General features: G+C 38.5%; 1 protein-coding gene across 2 annotated transcripts in view; it reads left to right on the forward strand.

Annotated features, from left to right (window-relative positions):
* Nucleotides 1–25293, forward strand: part of ARHGAP15 (Rho GTPase activating protein 15) — a 609505-nt gene that overhangs the window by 472605 nt on the left and 111607 nt on the right. For both annotated transcript variants that reach the window (XM_042948667.1, XM_042948666.1), the window contains one exon: nucleotides 4417–4551. In XM_042948667.1, coding sequence (XP_042804601.1) covers nucleotides 4417–4551 — 135 coding nt within the window. The remainder of the gene's footprint in view (nucleotides 1–4416; nucleotides 4552–25293) is intronic.

Consider the following 25293-nt stretch of genomic DNA (forward strand, 5'->3'; position numbering starts at 1 on the left):
TGTGTTCTAATAAAAGTCACATAGTATTTGGACTCCAGAGCTTGACCTATCTTCAATTCTATTTAAATGCTTTAAGACAAAAGAATGAATTTAAGAAAGCCTAATTAGAGAAATCAGGAGAAATCAGCACAATTATCAGAGGAAGGATTGTGAGATATCGTGACGAAGCCAGACTTCTTTCCAGTACTGGACTCCAGGAGGTTAAATTTCTGTTGATCTCATGTGACAAACTGCATCATGCTGAGGTACATCGCCTAAAACGACAGGATGGTTATGCTCTTTGCTCAGTATTTCCATTGCCTTAGGCCCTTATATATTTTGCCCTTTTGGCCTTTATTCCACCTTTTGTGTCATAGTAGCATCTTGAATGTCTTTGTTTCCTTGTGCTTTCCAAATGTTTTTCAGATATGTTTTCTCATCTGATAACAACTACTACCCTTCTATCTTCATTTCGCAATCAAGTAAACAGATATACGGCGCATCAGTGGTAAACCCAAGCCTGGCGTTTCGTATAATCTCTTTCCCACTCTGTCATATTTCCTCTTCATCACATCATCACGTGACCGTTTGCTCCATCCCCTGCCCCTTTCCTAATGCAGTTTCTTTTTATTGCCAATTTGCTTTATATCTGTTTATAGAAGAATCTGTTCCTCCTCTAAATGAGTAATTACTAAAGATCAGAATCAGTTTACAGGTAAAAGCATAGCCTCAAGTAAGACATTTAGGGATAAAATGTAAAAGTCACTATCTTGAAGTAATAGTCAATCCACTACCACTTGCAATTACCATTTATTTGCCTTTTCCCTTTTAACTTCTGCCAGCCAAGATTAAGTCTGAACATAGTGGTTTTGAGGGGTGGGGGAGGGTGCTGGCTCCTTATTCTGGATTCATCATTTGTGAGCAATGGAAAAGTTGCTTAATCTCCCCATGTATCATTTTCCCTGTCTGTAAAATGGAGGAGGTGATAACAATAACATGGACTTCACTGTCTTACTGAGACAGTTACGTTAGATAATGAGTCTAAAGTGCATAGCATAGTCCCTCATAGAGTGGGAGCACTACGTAATTGTTGGTTATTGTTTGTGTTGTAAAACACCCGGGAATGTGGTCATGTGAACTTTGTTCCGGAAGAGGTTTTGATTTCATCCATAATAATTACCAGTTCTTAAGTTCTTATTAAAGAAATCTCGGTATGTATCTAGTTTTCTAGCTCTCTGCTCACCTAAGGGAACCTTCATAAATCTATATTTATTGAGTAATTCTATAGATTCTTACAGCTCCATTATACTGGAGTGTATCTCAACAGAGCATGACTTTGCCATATCTGGAGACAGTTGGCCATATCTGGGGGTGTTTCATCACCACCACTGGGAAGCGCTACCAGTCTCCACTGGGTTAGGGCCCGAGATGCTCCTAAACATCCTAGCACGCACAGCAGAGCCCCCACGAAAAATTATCTAGTGCCAAATGTTAATAATGCTTTACTGTTGGTAAGCCTTGCTCTATTGAAGAAAGGGAGAAGCGTAAGCACTTCTAACACTTCTGTGCACTTCTGTGGCACTGCTAACAGATTAGTTAGAAAATGTGTATCAAATAATACAACTGTGTTTATAATGACACCTGTTAACACCAAGATATGGTTATGATTGGTTCATCTTGAGAACTGGTTGGATTCATGAGAAGACATAGAAATATGAACATAACTGCTTGTTTAGATAAATCTCATTGGCCTTGAAAAATATACCTTAAAGTCCTCTGGTTTACAAGTAATCTTAAACTTGGTTGGTTATGAAAATTTGATATAAAAAATAGAGATTATATCTCAAAAGATTTGTCCAGCTCCTTGTCATATTGTTTATTTAAGCTACTTATGGAGGGCTACAAATTGTTTTGTTTTGCTTTGTTTTAATGAAGACTACATACTAAAAATGCTGGTTTAAGTAATACAAGGCGATATCGATATTATACGTTATTTCAAGTGGATATAATCAAATGGTATTTATTGATTGGCAAAGTTTCTTTTTTGTGTATATTGAAATATTCCATTTTTGCAGTGACTTCAATTAACCGATGTTTATTTGGAGGTCATAAATACTAATGGTCAAGTAATTATTTGTTATTGTTGTTTTCTTGCTCAAGATAAAATCATTCTCTTTTTCACCTGCTGAGTACTTTCCTTTGGCAATCTCGAACCTGTGTACCAGGCTGGCATTTTGTCTTGGACTTTTCCGATAAATTTTTGGTAAAGATAGTTGTGTGTGAGAGAGCATTTGTGTGTGTGTGTGTGTGTGTGTGTGTGTGTGTGTGTGTGTGTGGTGTGTTTGGGTTTCCACTTAAAGTTCAGTGCCAAAGCTACAGTACTTATACATTTTCTAAATGTGTTTTAAGCAATAAGTTGTACAACATTTTTAGAACATGTGTTAAGCTATTTCTCTAAGAATGAAGCTCTTAACAAAACATAAGCACTCTGCATGAGATCTTAGCAGCAAAGTGCTTAAAAGATAAAGTAAGAATTGGTACCATGGGAAGAACACCAGCTGTAGAGCGCACAGGTCCATTATGAGAAGTATGGTAGTGGGTAGGGAGAAAATGATTTAATCAGGAGTAAAACCAATTTTATTATAAGGGCACGCAGGGGGTGTGGCACCATAGTGAGAGGGACATTTCAAAATATCTGACAGATTTCAACAATGTGAAAACCCCGTTCTTTAAAGTGACAGTAAACCCCATCAGGTCTCCCTTTTTGATGCTATTGTTAACAGTTGACTGTTTAAAGCTGGCCTGCTAAGATGCTGTCGGCCTATTTCAATAGTATGTAGCCAAATAAAAGACTAATTGTTGAAATACAATCAATCAAAAATGATTGCAGGGCAGAAAGAAGGTCTCCTTTGCTGATTTTGTTGTGGATCATATTATTGTGTTATGATTGAGGTAAGCATGAAGACTGAAAGAGAAGAAGAAAATAGCCCATCTGAAATAAACAGATCCACCTTCTCTCCTTCTCTTTGCAAACATCCTATTGAACAGGAACGCCACTTACCAGCCCTGGAAATAATAGTCCATTTAGAAAAAGAGATCTGATAAAGATTACAGCTAAGATTTTAAAAGGACGTGAACACTATTGGCAAAACAGCCCATGCGGAGATTCCCTATGGTGACAATTCTCAGCTTTTCTCACATTTTTGGTGCAAATTCTCCTCTGCTTCATAAAACTGACACAGAGGGGGCATGTGAACCTGAGCCCAAGACATTGGTAAAGAAACAAAAATCCAGTTGACCAAATGCCTGTTAAGTTCTGGCCAGGAGACTAGGCTGCTCAGTTAACCTCAGGCTGTTAAAAATGATTAGCTTTAGTTTTTGTTCCACCTAGAATTCAAAAGCGCTTTGATGTCGCATGTTTACAAAGACAAATACTACCGATCAGCAGCAATGCATGCGTGCCTTGCTTCCTTTCAGTTGTATGTAAAGATGTTGCTTTCAGATCCTGCTACCTTCACTTCTTGGGTGAGAGTGATTCCAGACTTTCATTCTGAGGGCGAACAAGAAGAAAATAGTTGTCCAGCGTCTCTTTATTTCTTCTAAAAACTTCATTTTGGCAGTCACATCCTTTAATATTTAAATCTCTCAACTCACTCCAGCTTCCCAAGCAAACATTTCTGTTGTTTGTAGGCGGAGTGGGTAAGCACTTGTGGTTTGTCTTTAGTGCGTTATCATTTTTGACAGCTTTGCATAGCCTCCGTAGGCCAACAGGGGTCTGTCTAATATTGTTGCTGGGCACATTTTCCTCGCTGAGATGAAAACTAAAAAAAAAAAAAAAAAAAAAAAAAGATATTTTTGAAGCAGTAAGAAGGAATTAATATCCTTTCTCACTCAGTATTCTATTCCTTGCTGACTTTATATTCAGCAAAAAAGGGAAAAAAGTGTTACCCATTATTCCCTTGTACATAGCAAGGCTAACACATGTAAAGCAATAACTCATTTTCTATTGCCGTGTTTAGCATATGTCTCCTGTTGGCTCAGCAAGGCCTTTAGGCCGGTCCCTTGAGCCGGCCATCATTGGCAACTCTTAGCCCCTCGGCCTCAAAACCAAATAGCTTTGAATCATGTTGAGCTGTGATGCTAATTTTCATACTGATGCATTATGGGAATAAATGTATCTGACATACTGTGTCAATGGCACTGTCTCTTTGTGTCTCTTGTTTTTTTGTTAGCTGCATTCCTACAGATGGTATTCCATTGAAAATGTTCCCTTCCTACGGAAAAAGGGAAAAAAAAAACACGCACAGCACCAAACCTCTAGGTGCAGAAGGCTGTTAACGGTTGCTGATGATAGTAGGCAAACATTAACATAATAATTAGTGTCTTGTAATTGTTTCATTAAAACCAGTTGTTCCATTTCTCCTCGTGTTTTCCCAGAAGAGAAGCTGAATTTGGACGACAGCCAGTGGGAGGACATCCACGTTGTCACCGGAGCACTGAAGATGTTTTTCCGGGAGCTGCCTGAGCCGCTCTTCCCTTACAGCTTCTTTGAGCGGTTTGTGGAAGCGATCAGTAAGTAACCTCACAGACAGGAGCGCTTGGTGGAGTAACCTGGCAGCATGGAATTATTAAGTAAACAAGTAAGAATGACAATAATAGCAATCATGGAGATGGTAATATCCCTGGTGCTCCACATGGTTCATTTTAGTTTTGTGTTTTTGATGCCTGGCCCTGCAATATTCTCTGAGGTGTTTTCCTTTGAGTTCTGGTTTTGCTTTGTTGTTAGTGAATAGGGTAACCTATTTAGAGTGGCCAGTTTTCAACTAAACAACCTCAAATGAAAATAGCTTCTCACGGAATCTGTTTTAGAGGGATCACCTTTGGCATTCCCAGTCCCTACCTTGAGAGTTTCAGAATTGGCAATGAGTTTGCATACAAAAGCGTCTTGAAAAAGAATTTAAGTGACTCTCATTACATTTCGTTGAAGAGGTGTTAGTTAAATCATCAACTGAGGCATCACCTTCTCAAGGCTCCCTCACCCTTCACCCAGCAATACTAGTAAATACTCAGCTACAATTTGCTTATGAACAGTGTAAGAAGATTAAATTAAGTAATGGCAGGTTTCTTCTGTTAAACTGGTGACTTTGTAGGAGGTTGAATTATGTCACATACGAACCAATAGTCATTGTACACGCCTCGAAGCTTCCTTTTCTATTGTTTTTGCATTTGTAACACACACACTTAAGTATAAGAGAGTGAATGAATGAATGAATGAATGAAAATCTTTCCAAATGCAAGGAAACTTTTGCTATTGATGCTTGGAGAAGCAACTACCGGTACATCTAATTTAATATCTTAGGGTACACTTACTATAATTGTGACAGCTTGGAAAAAGTTTCCTGGCTAGCAAGCTGATTCAAGGAGGAAAAAGAAAGAAAGAAGAAAGAAAGGTAAAATTAAAAAGCTTGCAAGCCTGGCAGGAGCTTAATTAAAGTCCAAGAGAAAAATCTCCAAGAAAAAAAAAATGTTCTGCTTAGGAGGTCTGATATTGGATGATTGTGTGTACAGTATTTCCATTAGTGGGAGTGGGGGATTGGGGGCCCCATGTTGGAGAACAGCCCCTCAAAATGCCCTTTTATTCTGTTTCCCTCTCCACAAGTCTTCATACTTGTTTAAAGCTCCAGAACAATGATATCAAGAGGAATGCAACAGAATTTATTTTCCCAAGATCTTTCTCTTGCTGTCTACTCACAATTTTGTTGTTGTGATTGTTGCTGTTGTTGAATACAGTAGCAGTGCCTTAACTATGGGTTTTGAGGGGAGGCTGCAGCTTTTATCCCTTGTCATGGTTCTTTCTGCTTCTCAAGAAGAACAATATTTTATGGTTCCCAGGTTCAACTTCTTTTTAAAAGGAGGAATAAAGAAAATAACTAAAATAAGCATGCATTTCCATAACAGCTTATTCTGATATACTGGCTTGGAACATGGCGAGCATGAACGATTAGTATTAACACAATATTAGCACAGTGTTCTTATAGGAAATTGGGGAACTTGCATTGGGGTACCTCTTTCTGATTATGTATATTTAAAGAAGTCATACAAATTTCACGTCATGGTCTCCAGACTTTTAGGTGAGGGTTATGTTATTTGTAAGCATACCTGCACCTATGCTGATATGAGGGTTGTGATATAGATACCCATCATTTAAGCTTCCTTTAGTTCACCTGATTCTAAAGATACAAGGCAAGCCATTCTCCTACCTAAGAGATAGGGGAAGCAGGCCCTTAGAACCCATGTGACAGCATGTCTTTTGGATTTACACAAAGAATAAGACCATCTCTGCACTATCCTGGACTCAATGCCCACTCAACAGAATTTTAGAAACACTGGCATAGTCAGAATGGAACAAGGCAGAGTTGAAGTGGTATCATGCTGTTGTGACTGATGGCTATTGCAAGGATTTTTGCCAACACCTATAAAATGGATTATGCCAAGAACCAACGAGATGGTGCTTAAGAAAGTCCTTAAAAAATGTAAGGTCCTATACAAATGCTAACAGTGTTTCTTCAGTCGAACTTTGTCTGAGAATGCAATATGGAAACAAGGAAGTAGTTTTGCTTTCACTTGATCTTACGACGGAGGTAGTTTTTCTATAATTGTTTAAGGCAAGAAGAATCAACCTCAGCGACCTTGTTTTGCCTAACTCAAAATAGTACTTATTATTTCTTACTGCGTAAAATGGAAGGACTAACCAACCGGATAGCACGGTGCAGAAATATGTAACAATGCTGGAAGAAACATGCTTACTAAGCTGTGTGTTTCTGTCAGAATCTTGAAGTCAGTTTTGGTGTTATAAACTCAACTAAACTCCTTGGTAGTTCATATTTAAATATCCTTAAGCAATGGGAGAATGGCCACATACTTTTTGACAGTGGTAGAACTACACCAGAGTAGGTATTTTTACCCCACTGCATGCCAGTTGAGTTTAAAAAAAAATCTTTCAAAACTATAAAGACTCATATCCAGTCCCAGAGAGGTGATGGGTTTTATCATAGGTCTCACTGCCTCCCGTAAAATCTTTACAGTGAGAAGCTCAGGAGACCTGCCTCTGAGTTCTTGGCCTTTTCATGAAAAGAAACCAACCAGGTAAAGGAAATTCATGGGAAAGATGTCCATAGATGCTGGCTCTGGGGCTCTTGGCCATCAGATCTTTGCCCCTCCCTTTGTGCTCTATAATGTAGGAGGGTTGACCCCAGCCAGCTACATTGCCCAGGTGCTCTTGAGGGCTGGCCTCCTACTGCTGTAGCCAGTGTAAGCCCTGGCATTACATAGCAGAGGGGCAGGGAAGGAAAAGGCCAGCTAGTGTGTCAGTTTATCCTCCACCCCTTCTCCCTTGCCCACCCACCTGCCTCAGATAGTTCTTTACCTGAAGGTCCATCTTTTCCGTGGCTTCAGCTTTGACTGGAGAGGCCCACTCTGGTTCCAGCTTCCATCTTGCGGTGGGAATCCTCCTGTCTTTTTCCGATCCAGCCTGGTAGTAGCTTCCTGCAGCAGCTAGTTTCCTGGTTACTTTTCTTTCCTTATTTGGCTCTCAACTTCCTCATCATATGGGTAACCAGTTCCCTGCATCGAACTAATTCCCTCTGTGTAAATACTTGAAGTGGTTCCTACTCTTTGGTTAGACACTAGCAAAACACCATGCCAGTCAATGTTACGGTTCATGTACCTATAACATTATTTCCCTTTTCTTTTTCACTAACCCCAATGCTAGTTTGTGAAGGCTTAACATTTTTATTTGAGAGAAATTGGGAGATCTGTTTTCCTTTCATGACAGAGTTAAAAAGTGAATAGACCAAAAGAATTCCACTTTCAACTGGAATGCTTCGCCCTCTGAGGAGGAAATGTTATTTCATGTACGGGCAATTAATGACCACTTGTGCTATTGGAATTACTGTTAATTCTCATTATGTGTTTGAAAGTCACCATTACATATTCTGAGAAAAAAGAACAGAAGGCATTTACTTTTTTAAATAGTTTCTTTTTGGACCAGACACAAACATTAATATGATAAGAACCTGTAATTGCCATAGTGATCCCCTGTCTGATAACACTCATTGAGGTAACAAAAACACCAGAGATTGTTTGATATTTCAGAATCCAAGTACTGCAGTCATTGATCTGAAATTCTATATTTGAGGTCAGTGCAACTGGGTCACCTGCAGGTTATTTCGTGGGGATTTAACCCACTGACTGCAAGGACTTAATTCCCTGGAAGTGACTTGTGCTGAAAGCGGTATTAGTACTGTGAAAGTGAACTCAAGACAAAAACACAGCTATCGAGTTTTATGATCGGTGATGCAATCTTGTAGCTAAAGTCCTACGGGGGTCTGGACATCTCTAGTACATCTAAATCCTAGGAAATGTCCGAAGCTTACCTCTATTTCTATCTTTTTCATTCTGATAACTCCACACAACCAAAGAACAGAAACAAATAGTCGTTTCTGATTTAATGTCTGCATTTTTCCAAAGTCCCTGGGATAGGGAAAGAGAAGAGAAAAACTTGTTGGCATTTTTTACAGTTATCTCATTTAATCCTCAAAATAACAAAGCAGGAGATATTGGAGAAGTAGAAAGATCATGTGGAAAATAATTTCTAGTTCATAAAGTTACTGTGAGAATTAACTAGGATAACATTTTCCTTACTCTGTATTAGGTACTCAGTAAGTGATTTCAAAGAAATAAATTCTTCAGAAGAGTAAAGCAAGTCATAAAATATTTTTCCAGTTCACATGGCTCAAAAGATTAGATTTAGCATTCAACTCCAGACTCTAAAACATAAATACTTTCCACCATCATACATTGCCTTTGGGGGACTATTTAGAAGAAATCTTACTCGAAGGATAACTAACTAGCCTTTGCCAAAAATCTGTCTATTACATCTTCCTATATAAGACCTATATATTCTACGTAAGACCACAACCAATTTTTTCTTTCTTTTTTAAAACCAAAGTTAGAATTAAGTTTAATGATCAGAAATTTTGATAGTGGAGTTTTAGGTTAGAAGTAAGGTAGAACTTTCCAAGGATGAGCAATGTTTCAGTATTTACTACTCAACATTAAAAGCATCCATGCTTTAATGCTATCCTCTCTGAATACATTTTTAACCCTTTATTATTTTTATGACCACTTGCTTACCCATTCCCTTTTGACTTTTATTTAGCTCTACGCAGTGTCTATTTTCCTCTTTCATGTGAGTAACTATTTCAAGCTTGAGTTTTATTAGTATTCCTTTTTGCAGTTTTTCCCTTGTATCAAATTATAACATGCAACAAGCCAAGACCACTTCAGGGTGCTTCGCCAGGGATTTCTCTCTGCTTTCTGAGTTAAGACCACTGTTTTCCAGAGAACATGGGTATTAGTTTCCTACTACCATAACATATTATCTCAAACTCAGTGGCCTAAAGTAACAGTGACTTATTATCTTATAGTTCTGTAGGACAGAAGTCTGACACTGCTCTCACTAGGCCAAAAGCAAAGTGTCAACAGGTCTGCATTCTTTTCTGGAAGCTTTAGCGGAGAATCCATCTACTTGCCTCTTCCAACACCTAAAGGCTGCCCACATGCCTTGGCTAGTGGTGTCGGCCTCCACCTTCACAGGCACCAATCGCATTACATCATATCACTCTGACCTCTTCCGTAGCCACATCCCCCTCTGACTCTCTTCTGCCTCCCTCTTTGACCTTTGAGGACCCTCGTGATTACATTGGGCCCACCTGAATAATCCAGACTAACTCCTCCATCTCACGGCCCCTATCTTAATCACATCTGCAAGATCTCTTTTACTGTGTCTGGTAACATATTCACAGGCTCTGGGAATTGAGGTCTGGACATTTTTATGGAGCCATATCTTCACTTACTATATACTTTCCACCCCTCTTAGCTTACGTGAAGATAGCACCAAGCTTTCCTTCCATGCAGCAAAGGCTCTTAGTCTATCCATTTCCATCTGCCTTCTCTCAAATCCAAATGATCGCCAGAGTTAAGATGACAGTGAAACTATTGATTGATTAGTAGATGAGAGGGAAGTAAAGAGAAATTGCCTCATGAATTTACTTACAAGCTGTATTATTTCCTATTTGTGAGGGATACGCTTAGGGATTTGCCTTCAGCCTGGGTCAAAGATCTTTTATTCAAGGACTATCTGATAATTTCATTTGGGGCACCTTCACCTCAGCTCTTAGGTGCTCTCATTAGAACATGTGAGTTTGCATTTGTTGGTTTGCTGTATTCTGAGTTTCCAAAGTTCCCTTTGTGTACAAAAATAATTACTTTTCCTTCCACCCCTAAGCAAAGCAATGCTCTGTATATTTACATGGAATTCAATCGATACTAATTACGTAATCAAAATGACCTTATGGTTCTAATATCAATGCCTTTGTCATCTTTTCCAGTTTTCCGAAGCAAATATTTTGTGTGTGTATACATGTATACTACTTATTTTTAATATGTAGTATTTATATATTATTATATATAAAATGTTTATTATATATCATGTTTTTTATGTATATGCATATGCATACATAGGTATATATGTGTATCACCCTTAGAGATTAGGCAAGTCAGTGATAAACTGAAACAGTAATGATGTTCCATATAAGTCTTCAGTTTAAAAGCTGTTGTCACACATGCACTTAAAGGCAATATATTTTTTAATGCTCAGCTTTTGTAAACACTGACTAAGCAGTAGAACAAATTGTGAGAAATAGTATTCATAAGACTGACTGAACACCATTAAAATGCAAAGTTTTAGTCACCAAAGGTAGAGTATATCCCATGCAAGTCCTAAAATACAACTCATAGTCTTGTGTTTCTGTCAGTCACATTATCCTCATATAAAAATGATTTAAATTAAAGGCATTGCCCTGTGGCAGAAAGTATCTATTGCATGTTCGAATGTTATTTTTCCCCCTGTGGCCATCATGCCATTTTACCTTCAAGTATGCCTTCAATAAGTAATTGGGAGGGTGGGTGGGGGAAGCCAGTCAAGTATATTTGCAAATATTTTCTTTACTCTTGACTTTATCTTGCCCTTTGGTCAAACTATTTCTGATGCATCATCAACTCCGTGATGACACTCTTTGGGAGAAAAGAAACAAAGCTTGCAAGGCACTTGACTACAAACAGTTGCTAAACATTGAATGCATGATAGTGACAAATTGCCTTAAAACTGTAGGAAGTAAAAAGCAGGCTTTAAAGGGTCACCCTAAAGAAACCAGAGCTATAAAATAATGGAGTATAAAAATAACCTCTACAGCACCATTTCAAGGAAATTTGAAATTAAAATAAAGGTAGATTTTACAAGTACTTCCATTCCACTAACATTTCCACTGCAAGCTAACATTCTCACAGACTTGGTGGGGGCTTTTGTTGCGGTTGCTTTTTAATCCTTGTGTGTGTGTGTGTGTGTGTGTGTCTATGTGTGTGTTCTAGCAAACTGGAAGTTTTATGGCTGATGCCTAGCCTGTCTCTTAACTCATTCTAATTATATTCATAATTAAATTGTAAAAAAATAGTTGACTAGAGCCAAATGGCTTGCACAGGTGTCTTTTTGTAGGAATGGTTTAGTGCTAGATAATAAACAACTGGACCTCCATCTACTTAATTTGGCTTAATGAAAAGTCTTTATAAGTAAAACTAGAAGGTGATTCAGAACTCAGATTGGGCCCTGACTCTGAAATTAATTGAGTGGTAAGATATCAGCTCCATTAGGAAATGTGGTGCTTGCCTTTTTGCTTTGCCTTAAAACTTTCCTTTTACTTGCACTCCTTTCTTCCATATCCTTAAGAGGTCACTTGCAAAGCAATAAACTTTTCAAACTGAGCAATCAGCCAGTCGGCCTTCATGAGTCAGCTTCCTGAGCATCCCTGCTCCAACTGGATAGACGTGCTTTTAAAAAATATATAGCAAAAGGCAGAATTTCTCCTCGATATCTTAGTGGGAAACCGTTACCTTGAGCCATTCCTCTAATGGTAGACAGAAGTGACTGGTTTTCATTGCCTGTTATCAGGTTCACTGCATCAATAGATGTTAATGAAATTGAGAGTTTGTGGCCTTTTATTCTACACTGAGGCTCCTGCCTCATTTCACATTCTTGGGTTGACACCACATTGTGATCACCACTGAGACGTCTTCTGAAAATTTGCCTGCCCACCCACCGCCAACTCTGATTCCGGCCACATCTCCAGGAGGAGAATGTCTGCTCCTAATTGCCCAGCAAGTTTTTTTTTTTTCTCTCACCCAATACAGCATCGTTCTAGTAATGGAAGCTAAATAATGTGACTGGCTCACCATTTCATTTTGAAGAAAAGCCAGGTTCTTTGCAAGATCTTCAAATCCCTACATGATCTAGTCACCCACAAGTTCTTAAGACTTCATTATTCACTCTTCTTGCCTTGCCAGTCTCATTCAAGCCCACTGGTGTCCTGGCTCATCTTTGAACAGCCCCAGTGCTTTGCGGGTCTTTGCCCAATTCCTTTACCGCTGGCACATCTGCAGATTGCCACTCATATTGACTTCTCAGTGAGGTCTACTCTCATCAACTAAGCTCAAATTTTTACCTGCATGACATACCACCACCTTTATTCCAATGCTGACTCCACTATTTACTACCTGTTAAGATTTTGAGCAAGTTCTTGACCTCCACACCTCAATTTCCACATCTATAAAGTGGATATAAAAATAGTACCTCTCTTGTGGGGATTGTAAGAATTTAATGGAATGCTAACCATAGCAAAGCACTTACTTACATATTTCCTGGCGTGTGGTATTCAGTGAATATTAGCTAGTATTATTAAATTAGAGTACAATCAGTCTAGACCGCACTCTCAAATGACCTTTCTGTCCATGCCCACATCTTTCCACGCCTCCAGGAAAGCTGTCTTAAGTGACACATATGACCATCTTGATTGTGCTTTAGTATTTGTTTCCAGACTTCCTGACCGTACCAAACATGTTGAAGATAATATTACAAGATATTCTCTTGCTTCACAATCCAGGGACTTCTACTTTCTTTATCTCATGGCACTTGTCATTTGTTCCACCAACCATTTCTAGGCCCAACCTCACTTGATTCATCCAAAGTCTGTCACTTGGTTATGGGACATACAGCCTAATCATAACCCAGAGACCAGCCTGCTTCTCCAACTTGACAGTGCCTTGTTTCTATTAAATATTAGTGTTAGTAATCTGTGACACTCATAGTGGCACCAGAAGAGACAGCTACAAAGTAAAGTCATCTCCCAGGTGGAAAATTAGCTGTCTGGTAGTGTACCCTATGTTTCAGCCTATGAAAATGATACACCCATTGGTAGGTGAGGAGTTTAGGGTGTGGCAGGGGAATCTATACACCAGCTTGTGCAAATATTTCTAACATTGTAGATCTTTTTCACAATCAAAAACATTTAAAAAGTTATCAACTAAATTATATCAAGCAAGAAGTCATCCCTCCCCATACGCATGGGCACACACATGTCGTCCAGACCTGAAATATTTTATTTTTATTTTTCAGCTCTCACGCTTTATGATATTCTAGATTTTAAAATGAAAAACTTTTATAACTATTGTTATTATTATCATTTTGTTGTTACAACTCTCTTAAGAGGAGTTCCATATTGACCTCCTGTGAGGTATTTTCAAAACCTGCTATGGAATGAGACCTGATGCCTACCCTGTTTTCTCTTAATGAATCGCACACATGTTAGATGCTCTTATTTTTCAACCCCCTGAACTTTAGTCCTCTACCTCTCTATCCATAAAACAATTGTTTGCAAATAACACTCAGGACGATCGTGGGCTCCCTGAGATGTGGCCTTTTTTCACCTGGTTCGCTCCATATTGTTGTGGAGCGTTCAACTGTAGACATGATGGCTGCTGGAGTACTCTAACTGCCTGGCAAAGTTCTGCTCAGGTTGGAACTGCAGAATCACCACACTGAGAACTGCCGCATGGTTTGGAGAATGGAATTTTCCCCTAGTGAATGACTTCTGTATTTTCTACCTACACTTTGGGAAACAGACACATGGAGAGTGGGTACGCTTTTGTAGAAAACAAATAGCTGTGCTGGGTTTAAAAGCAAAAGTAATATGCTTGGAAGAAAAGGCAAAAATATGTTTTTAAAAGTCTCCATGAACTATAGAGGCATCTGGGTGGCTCAGTCCTTTAAGCGGCCGACTTTGGCTCAGGTCATGATCTCACAGCTCGTGGGTTCGAGCCCTGCACTGAGCTCTGTGATGACTCCTCAGAGCCTGGAGCCTGTTTCAGATTCTGTGTCTCCCTCTCTTTCTGTCCCTCCCCTGCTGGCTTGCTCTCTCTCTCTCTCTCTCTCAAAAATAAGTAAAAACATTAATTTTTTTTAAATCCATGAACTATAAAAAAAAATTCTATCAGATAATCATGAGAGTTTCTTCCTCTTGTTGACTTTTAGTTTTCCATTTAAATGTGCAGCCCCCCTGTCGCCATTTTATTTCATGCAACATCTTTATTTTTCATAAAATTGGAAATTCTAAAAGGTCAAATGCCTAACACCCTGAGTCCATGATTATTGTTTAACCAGTCAGCTCTTGGCCCCTTTCTCTTTTCTTCTCACTTTGAGTGTTCAGCTGGTGAAAAGTGGACTCTCTGGGATCTCAAATCCATTCCTCTGCCAAGTAAGGGGTGAGCAGACCTAATTATTGCCATCTGTCCTGCTGGTGGAGGGTTGATACTGTCTTACCAACAGACAAAATCAATGGTTCGGGGAACTCTTCCTGCAAGTCCATATCTAAGCACAATGTAAGACAGTTCTTTGACACCATTTTGTGTATTAATCCTCTGAATATCTACTTGGCACCTAAGAAGGAACTATTACCTCATTCAGACTTTCTTTTGGAAATTTCTATTTCTTTGTGCTCCGTTTTAAAAATGTTTTAGGGGAAAAAATGGAATGATCCTGAGCAAATACTGGACACAGAAACACCTCAAAACCCTATCTGTTATGCTTGAATTTGTAATGTTCTCTCTTCTGAGAGCTGGATTGCTGAACGAATATGGAGCTGTGTTAGCTGAGCAGAAGATTCAAAGTCCTCCACAAAGGGGAAAGACAGAACAGCTAGAGCTTAACTAGAAAACACATCGGTCAATGTCAGAATCCAAATAGCGTCTGAGAAAGATGCTGATAGTCCCTTAGTATTTGAGAAAACTAAAACATAAGCTGCAACCTCTATTCAGTGTTCACCTCCCTTTCTCTGTTCTTTCAATAATTCTCACAAAGTAATGTTTCCAGATCCTTCATCACTAAGATTATTTTCCTCCAAGCATGCCCCTGTAAAGTTTGAAAATTTTCTTAGTCAGCTTAGGCTGCCATAACAAAATACCACAGACCAAGTAGCTTAAACAACAGAAACGTATTTCTCGCAGTAACGGAGGCTGGAAGTCTAAGCTCAGGGAGCCAGCATCCCGTTCTGTGAAAGCCCTCTTTGTGGCTTGCAGAGAGCTGTCTTCTCACTGTGTCCTCACATGGTGGACAGAGAGAGCAAGCTCTGGTCTCTTCTGTCTCTTCTTCTTCTTATAAAGATACTAATTCCATCATAGGGCCCCACCTTCGTGACCTCATCTAAACCTAATTACCTCCCAAAGGCCCTACCTCCAAATACCATCACATTGGGAGTTAGGGCTTCCCTATATGAATTTCGGGGGGACAAACACAGTCAGCACATCACATAAATCAGACTTCAGTGGAATATTTTAAGCATACAACTTTATCAGTACAGGACCAACTTTCCTCCCTTATTCTGGCAATACTTTTCTATTACTGCAACACAAAATTTAATTAGCTCTTTATTCATGTTATTTAATTATATTATTGGAATCTGAAATTAAATTTGAAGTCCCAGGTGTCGCTTTTACCCATTTCTCTGTCATATTAAGTGTGGGCATTTTTAAACTTGCATGCAGAAACCTGCATGCAGCCCTGTACCACTGTTCTCTTCTCGTGACTGTGGCAGGAGTGTTTAGCCTTAAGTTTTAGCTTTTGAATCTTCACTTATCTCACCTGAGCCACCTAACAACGGGAACTGGAACCCACCCAAGTGTTTAGCTACAAATGCTTCAGTCTTACCATTATGACATTTGCAGATCTGACCAGTCTGTGCACATCGAAGTTCACGAATACATGTCAGGACTTTGTAGCACAGTCTGGAAGGCCATTTGGAACAATGGGGCAATTAGAGAAAATTCACACCATTTTGGGAAGGACTGCAAACACCGTGAGGATGGGAAAAATTGTAGAGAGGGGCATTCCAAATTTACAAAGTGGAATTCTTTAGACTTTTGGACAATTTTTAGAATTAATTTGAATCACAAAAATGGTAAACTCCTAAAGTCATGTTGATATATAGATAAACCGTCATTGTTTATTGGAAGAAGGATTTTTCTCCCAACCATATGGTTTAAAACAAAAACAACAAAAATTTTTATGGTTTTCTGTATCCATGGCAACATTACAGGTACTCAATTCTTGTGCCTGGGTCACTGGGAAAATTTAAAAAAAAATTTAATGTTTATTTATATTTGAGACATAGAAACAGACAGAGTGTGAACAAAAGAGGGGCAGAGAGAGAGAGGGAGACACAGAAACTGAAGCAAGCTCCAGGCTCTGAGCTGTCAGTGCAGAGCCCAACGCAGGGCTTGAACCCACAAACCGTGAGATCGTGACCTGAGCCGAAGTCAGGCACTTAACCGATTGAGCCACCCAGGAGCCCCAAAAGACTTTAAATATAAAATTAAACACCATTTCAATTCAAACACACCTAACAAATGGAGGGAAAAAAAATGCTTAACGTGTGTGAAGGAACAAGACACTATGTCCTTACTACCTTTTCTAGCAAGTGAATTAAGAAATAACATCATAAAATTTTTCATAACTTTCTTTTTTTTTCATTTTTGATGGTTACCCTGATTTTTTTTTAATGTTTTTATTTATTTTTGAGACAGAGAGAGACAGAGCATGAGCAGGAAAGGGGCAGAGAGAGAGAGGGAGACACAGAATCGGAAGCAGGCTCCAGGCTCTGAGACATCAGCACAGAGCCCGATGCGGGGCTCGAACTCACAGACTGTGAGATCATGACCTGAGCTGAAGTCGGACGCTTAACCTACTGAGCCACCCAGGCGCCCCAAAATTTTTCATAACTTTCATCCTAGGTGTTATTTAATTGAAAGGTAGGACCACAAGAAAACATTGCTCTGCCTCTCATGTCATGTGCTGGAAATGTGTTTTCATGGACTCTATAAACTAAATTCATTATTTCAACCCATTGTGTTCATAATGGAAAAAGCCCAACTATAGTTAAAAATTGATACTGTGTCTATTCACACTCAATGATATTCTTCTTCTTAAAAAATGTTTAAGGGGAGCCTAGGTGGCTGAGTGTCCAGCTTCGACTCAGGTCATGATCTCACAGTTCCTGAGTTCGGGTTCTTGAGTTTGAGCCCCACGTTGGGCTCTGTGCTGACAACACGGAGCCTGGAGCCTGCTTTGGATTCTGTGTCTCCCTCTCTCTCTGCCTGTCCCTTTCTCGCGTGTTCTCTCTCTCTCAAAAAATAAGTAAACATTAAAAAACTGTTTAACATCTTTGTTGAAACAGAGAAAACATACAAAAAGGTACACAGATCATGGCAGTATCATTAATTGGGAAATTCTTTTTATAAAAGTGATTTTCCAGGTTTGCATGTTTGTAAGTCTTTTCTCTGATGCTTAATTGTGAATTAGCTCCGTTGAATTTTTAAATATGAAACTGAATAAAGCTGTCTCATATCTAGGTACAGAAGAATACAGTATTGTTTTCCATCCTTTAGTCTGACCTAAGTATCTCTGAGGTAGGAGCTATGTCTTACTCATCTCTGTAGCACCAGCACCACGTGAATATAAAAACATAAGGTGCTTCGTGTGGTTGTTTCGTACAATTCTGCCTTTAACAACCCATAGTAATTAGTAGCAGTTTACTGCTAAAGGGGGCTGGAAGGATTGTTGGTGAGTAGGTGAATAAGACAGGTGGAAACTGCTTAATTTCACCCATTTTGCTGGTGGTAAATTTAAGAATTAACTGCTTACAATTCTTGAAATATTCTTATCTGTCTTTTAAGCTGTTGTGCAGCTCCCTTCAGAAAAATATGCCGACTCTAGTCTGCATATTTTCTATATGTCAAAGTACTATTACTATATAATTTACAGAGAATTCATCTGGTGGTTAAAAAGTTTGTGAGACAAGAAGGGGAAAATTAGATGAGCAATAAAGTATCTTGATGAGGCTAGTGAACTTTTGCAGTCTTCAAAGGGTTACCTGAACTCCTGCTCATACAACTTGCCAGACTTAAATGCAGAGCAATGGTGGAGAGAACAGTGAAACTGTACTATAAAAATAAATTACTGTCATGAATATTAAGCAACAAGAATATAATAAACATGACTGTTTGCATGATTCTGATTTATTGGTACTGATATGCGTATAAATTATGACACTAAGTGTTTATTCTAGTTGTTTTAGAATATGGGCCAAACAAAGCTGGGTGGACACTTCCCGCAGACCTTTCCATCTGCCACCAAATTCCTAATTCTCTGCTCCTGTTGCTGTGTTTCTTATGTCGGTGGCATCAGGACCATGTGTGAGCAGCCATTCCCTTTAGTTTACTTTGCAGACTGAAGTAAATTGCCTTTCCAGGATCTGGTATTACAACTGCCATCATGAAGTTTCCGTTCTCTCGCAGTGGAACAACTCCAGCTGCAAAGCGTCCTGAAGACCGTTCCTACTTGCTCTGTTAAACAGTGCTCACATTTGACACGAGAGGGTTCATTACTATATTTATAAATCTTTTGGCACCAGATTTGGGATTTCCCAATGCTAAGCAGCACTGCATTTTGCATACTTGCTTAGCAGTGGGTGTTCTGGATCACCAGTGCAGAGACAGTGGGGCAGGGGGAGGGAGGGAGAGAGAGAGAGAAAGTGAGAGAGACTGCATATCCCTGTAAAATCTGGAGGTACCTCAACTGCCATCAGATAACTACACAAGAAGCACAATGTTGGTCTTGCTGCTATTCACAAGTAGAAGTTATTAAGATTTGCCATCAGTTTTAACTGACACCATTTGGAACCAGATATTTGTTAAACAGATGGCCAGAATAAGGTATCGCACAAGAAAATAGCATTCTCTTGCCTCAGGTTTTTAGCTTTTATGCTACACCTTATCAAAGTGTACTTCCAAGATTAATTATTTTAGAGTCTTCTTTTCTCTAACATTGGGACAACCTACAAGGAAGATAGACATTTAATAACCTTAACAAAAGACTCAATGTCCACGCAGTGAACTATGCTGTATGGGTATAAGTTGACGATCCCAATAAGGAACTACTAATACAAAAACACCTGGCTATAGATGAAAGGCCTGTTAAAGTTTATGGTGAGGCAAGAATTGTTCGCTACTTAGAATTGGAACCCCCACAACATTCTTGGGGGACATTTTAGCTCATTATATATCAAAAGGCTTAAAAATGTACACACCTTTGTATTGGCTATCACACATCTAGAAATTTACCTTAGGGAGTTTCCACAGATATGCACAAGAATGTGTACCAACTTGCTTTCCAAAATCTTATTTATAATAGTTAAAGATGTAAAACTAACATATGTCTAAACTTAGGGAAGGTTAAATTATAGCACATTTATGTAATGAAATATTATACAGTTTTAAATTGTGTTGTAAGAAACATTACTTCTCCAAGTAAAATGCCAATGAATATTAAAATAGAACATAAGTGTGTATATTGTGGACCTATTTTTAAATATGTATGTAAATATTTATAAGGAGACAAAAGACTAAAAGTATTTCAAAATATTAACAGACATTATCTCTGAATGCTTATACAGCCTTTGGGTTTTGTACTCTTTTGCTTTACTTGTCTTTAAGTTTCTGTACCAAGGGTAAGTGCATTTGTAATGATAAAAAAGAAAAACAGAAGAAAACAAAAGTGTAAGAAAAGGGTGAGCTGACAGTATTATAAGAGATCTCAGAATCAGTTACCCTAGGGGATCTCAAATGTGGTTTCAACCCAAATCACCTTCATGGAAATAGATTCCCAGACCCGCTCATAGATTTTTAATTCGGTGTGCTTGGGATGGAGTTCAGAAATCTTTATGAAAACACAATCCTCGGGTGATTCTGATGTGTGGCAGTTTTGAGAACCACCGAATTCAGTCCTTTCTCCTCCACAAAAGCCAAGTAAGGGGAGAGCAAGCACTTCCTTCTCATAGGATGCTGACATTAGAGTATTTTACCCCAAGCCAAGAAGTGCATTCCTTGAGGCGGATATTGAAGAGGTAAGAGGTAAACTGCCTGGAGAGGAGTATGCAACCATGAGTGAGCTAGTGGCACAGTAAGTGGTGAAGACAGTCAGTGCCCTACGGAAGGGAAAGCTATAAGCGTGGTGGTCAGAATGACTTCTCTAAAGAGTCGTTCAGTGTATGTGGAGTTTGAAGAGCCAGACTGTTATAGAAAATTAGCAACAGCTCTAACACTTAGATCAGGGTGCTCTTTTGAGGCGAGTGAGGAATCTGAGTGGAATACAGAAAGCATTTTGAGATCACAGTAGAAAATATAGGAGGGACATCCAGTTAAGCCAGCATTGTAAATCCCACGAAGGCTGCAGCCTGCCACTGTCCTACTTCATCCTGCATCCTGCTTCACACAGTACCTTTGTCAGAGACACTACTCAGTAAATAGTTGGCCAATAAATTAACTAATTGCAGAGAACTGAATACTACAGAGGTTTTAAATTTTAATCTACAGCAATAAAAACCCCTTTAAGCATTTTTTAGGAAAGCAGTGAAAAAACAGAAAATTATGTTTTAGAGACATTTTTTTTGGTGATTATTGGCAGGACGCATTGAAGAGAAAGGATTGGCGGCAGAAAACCCTGTTGTCGTATCCTGGTATTACACTCAGCTACCAATCAAGTATGACCTTAGGCAAGTGTCCTAACCACTTGGGGAACCAGTTTTATCTCTCTGTAAGGTGATTAAATGATACTGTATCAAAATTCTGAAATTAACATCTATGGGTATGCACAAGGCTTATGACCCACTGCCCAAAGGTTGGTCAAATTTGTGTGTATTTTTATCTGTGTATTTTCTGGAGCAAGATTCTCAGAAGATTTTCAGAAAATCCCCTAAAAAGTCATAGAATAAGTGCTGCTCCAAGTACGGTCTGCAGGCTAGTGGCAGCAGACTCACCTGGGATCTTATTAAACATAAACATTCTGAAGCCCCATTCCTGACTTTCAGAATAACAGCCTCTAGGGATGGAGCCCAGGAATGTGTTTTTATAAGCCCTCCAATTTATTCATTTGTATGCACAAGTCTAAGAAGCATCTAGTAGCTGGATGAGTTCTAAGTTGCTCACTGACTTAAGAATCTTTGACAATTTGTTTTAAAAGAGGTGGGGCGAGGAGAAGAAAGCATATATAAGAAAGATTACCAAAAGTAAAGAAATAAGTCACAAAGATTTAATGACAACTTCGATAAACAGTCATGGTCAGGTTTTGACCTAAATAACCAACAGGATAGAAATGTATTTGACAGAAATAGAGACGTTGTGATGATGAGCTGCTTTGTGTACAGTAGAAGGCTATGCCAAACACAACTCATCAATGAACTGATTTTTCATCCTGTTATTGTTCTTGTAGACATAGGATAAAGGCGGTTCAAGATACCTTTGTGCTTCAAGAAATTATTCCAGAATCACTCAAATGAATATGGCTACTGAAACACTGAATAGCTGATCAGAAGTTAAGAGTGATCAGAATGGAAATGTTGGCAAAATCGAAGATACCATGATATATATCGATTGTGTGTGTGTGTGTGTGTGTGTGTGTGTGTAGGAAAAAAAAAAGTAAAGCCTAAAATTGAGATTCCTGCATGTGAAAAGAGTAATAAAATTTGATGAATATGTATAACACCAAATTCCTATTCATAGATGAGATTGTTTTAAATTTTCAACAGAGCATTGAGAAATGACCTAAAATGGTTAATTGGACCAGCAAAATTGAACCTTGGCTAACTTTGACATAAGCTTTCTAGTTCTACACGCCAAAAGGTATCTTTAAAGTAAATGAAACCAACTCTTGATTCAAGAAAGAGAAAAGATATGCAGATTGAAAAGAACTTGTAACTCTGAGTCTACACTATCATTAAGTGTACTTAGATTTGTACCATATAATTATTATGATTGTAGCAATTAATCAATCAACTGATTAACATGTAGGGTCAGCAGGATCCAGTGATCTTATCTTGAAGCTTGAATTAATTAATTATACTTTCTTCAACATTATGATTTTCTATTTGTGTACCCAGTTTGTGTAACTTCCTCCTATTGACAAAATGTGGTTTAGTCTGTCTACTTATCACAGCAGGTATGGGCACTCACTGAGGTACTTTTGATGATATAAAGTCAGAATTATAAGGAAACTGAAATATTTTCAGTACGTCCTCAAGTAATCGCTTTGTTGTTTTTCCTCGTCAAATGTTTTATATAAATTATACAAATTAGTAAGATTATTTTGGATGATTTTTAACATAAGACCAAAGGGCTTTTGTCTGTCAGAGCAAGTCAAATTCAACTCTACTACTGAATATCAGATAATAATTATATTATTCAGACAATTCAGCTTACCTTGCCAGAAATACCCAAGCCCTGACCTTGCAAACGCATTTTGTAAAAATATTTTTAGACATATTTTCAAATATATTATCTATTTTGCCAATTTTTTTTGTGAAATGCTTAAAGCTGTTACTATTCCCATTTGTTAGATTGGGAAACAAACTAAAACACGTTTGAAGTGGCTTGTCCGGCTTGCTAAGAAAAGTACTGGAATAGAACGACGTTTTCACCAAATATGTATGAAATGACTTCTTGAGCAGGCGCCATACTGAAAGTTAGAGATAGTAGGATGAACAGGACATGGTGCCATTTTCCTGGCAGTCACGTCCAGCAGGTGAAACAGGCATGTGGGGAGGCATTTGCAAATGTAACACCATAACCCAGATACAAAAGGCTGTGAGAGCTTAGAGATATTCTCTGATATTCTCTACCGCTACTTATGGGGTTACAAGGTAACAACCCTGATGGAGTTGCTCCAAATGAAAGGAGGTGGAACGCTGAAGCAATCAATATATTGTGATATGAGACCTGTTGCATATGTTAAAGCTGGCTTCTTTTTTTTTTTTTTTTTTTTTTTTTTTTTTTTTTTTTTTACTAGAAGCCACTTATTAGCAGGGCCTATCTCAGTTGGAGGCTCTGCCTTTTTGCTTACAGACTGTCTGACGCCTTTATAAAGTGGGCCACTGCATTGTTGATTACTGTTCACCAGGGTGGTCCGTGAGCCGCCGTTTTCTGCCATCCCACAGTGAGACAGCATCTTCTGAAGTTCTGGTCTCATATGTCCTTAGAGAGTGGTTTGTGTTTCCTAGGAAGCTTAAGTCTGGATGATTTACATGTAACATTTTAAACTCCTGTTGTGTAATGCCTGGACGAAGATTTATATGTGCTGAAAAGAGTTTTTCAGGTCTGTGTATGGCATTAAGTTAGGTATTATATCGTCTACTGTCACTTATCCACATGGCTGGAGAAGCAGTGTTCATGTGATACACAGTAACGAGGATCTGAAAATCCCCCATTCTACCGCAGCATAACGCCGCTGTGCACAAAGGTTCTCTGGCTACTTGGCTACATTCTCATAATCAAATGATTAAGTGCGTTGTCAACCCAAATTATGTGTTTAACTTTGATTCGCAAAGAAAAAAGAGAGAGGCGATTGAGATAAGATGTGAAATGGTCATTTTCCTTTTGCCCGATTTGAGTTCGTTTCCTCCCTTTTACTCTTTTGCCTTTTTCCAAGTGAAACAGCACATTTCCCGGATGTGAGATTTTGTCAAGTGATCACACAAAAACATTCCAAAAACAATCTCAATGTGCTGATGAAAAATGAACATTAAAACCTACTTTTATAAGTATTAAAAGAAAAATGAGATGCAAAAATCCATAGAAATGTGACTGTCAAGCTACACTGATTCACAGCAGAAGAGTCCGAATATGATATTGCTAATATACTACATGTGGTGGATGTGTGGGTGAGGCTATGAGTGTGTGTGAGATGTATCATTGCCATAGTGTAAAAGAGTTGAATTGGCTTCCACTTGACTAGATGAGAGCTCTTAGTTCTTATTTTGAAAGCAATCAATTGAGCATGGTTAATTAGGATATCACCAAGTAGTTAAGAAAAAAAAAAAAAAAAGCAAAGCACTTATTAGAAAGTATATTTTGAATCAGCTCACATTAAAGTACTGATCAAATGATTATGGAAAGGATTCACTAAAACTGTGGTTGTGAGGTGCTTTCTGCACAAACACATTTTTCTTCAATTACAACAAATTATTATAGTTATTTTATGTGGTGCTACAGTGCTGCCTTTATGGGAATCATTGAGTTATAAACAAAGAATACATTCCAGTACTCCAAGCAATAATTGTAAGAGGATGAGCCAAAAAGATCTCATTTGGGGAAAAAAATTATCTTTAATTCTGCTCTTATTCTGTCCATCAGAGCTCTTTCCACTCAATTTAAAAATATACAGCATTTTTCATGTGATGTTCAATTACAGTAAAAATTCAAAATAACTAGCAATATTAACTAGCCATCTCAGGTTTATATTGTACCATTTTATTCAAGGTATGCCTTTCACTTGAGTGTCTCAGTGTCCCAAATAAATTAACTTTTCTCATGAATAGGGAAAATGAGAATGGATTCCATATTTTCACACACATGCCCTTTTCATTATATTCTGATGGTGTATTACACTCTTTTCAAAATAGTTCCAGAAATCTAGCAGCCCAAGAGGGCTGAGTATTAATCCTCAGAATATCAATCCACTCTGAGGACTGATACTCCACCACCCAGACTGTTCCCCACATATACTAATAGGCTCAGTGGGAGTCCTCTTAACCTTGGGCAAGGTTGAACATTTACATGATTTGAGGCTTACAAACAAAATACAAAGGCAAAATCCATATTCTACCCTAATGTTTTGGGTATTGTTACTTGAGTAACAATGACTTCTTGTTACTCAGTTTCTATCTCTGAGCTGCAGCCCTCTCTCATGCATTAATTATTTGTGAGCAGAGCATCCTATTGTGTGCTTGAATACAGGAAAACACAACTGTTAATATTTTACAG

The sequence above is a fragment of the Panthera leo genome, chromosome C1, assembly GCF_018350215.1.
Source record: "Panthera leo isolate Ple1 chromosome C1, P.leo_Ple1_pat1.1, whole genome shotgun sequence".
In the NCBI taxonomy this organism is placed as follows: domain Eukaryota; kingdom Metazoa; phylum Chordata; class Mammalia; order Carnivora; family Felidae; genus Panthera; species Panthera leo.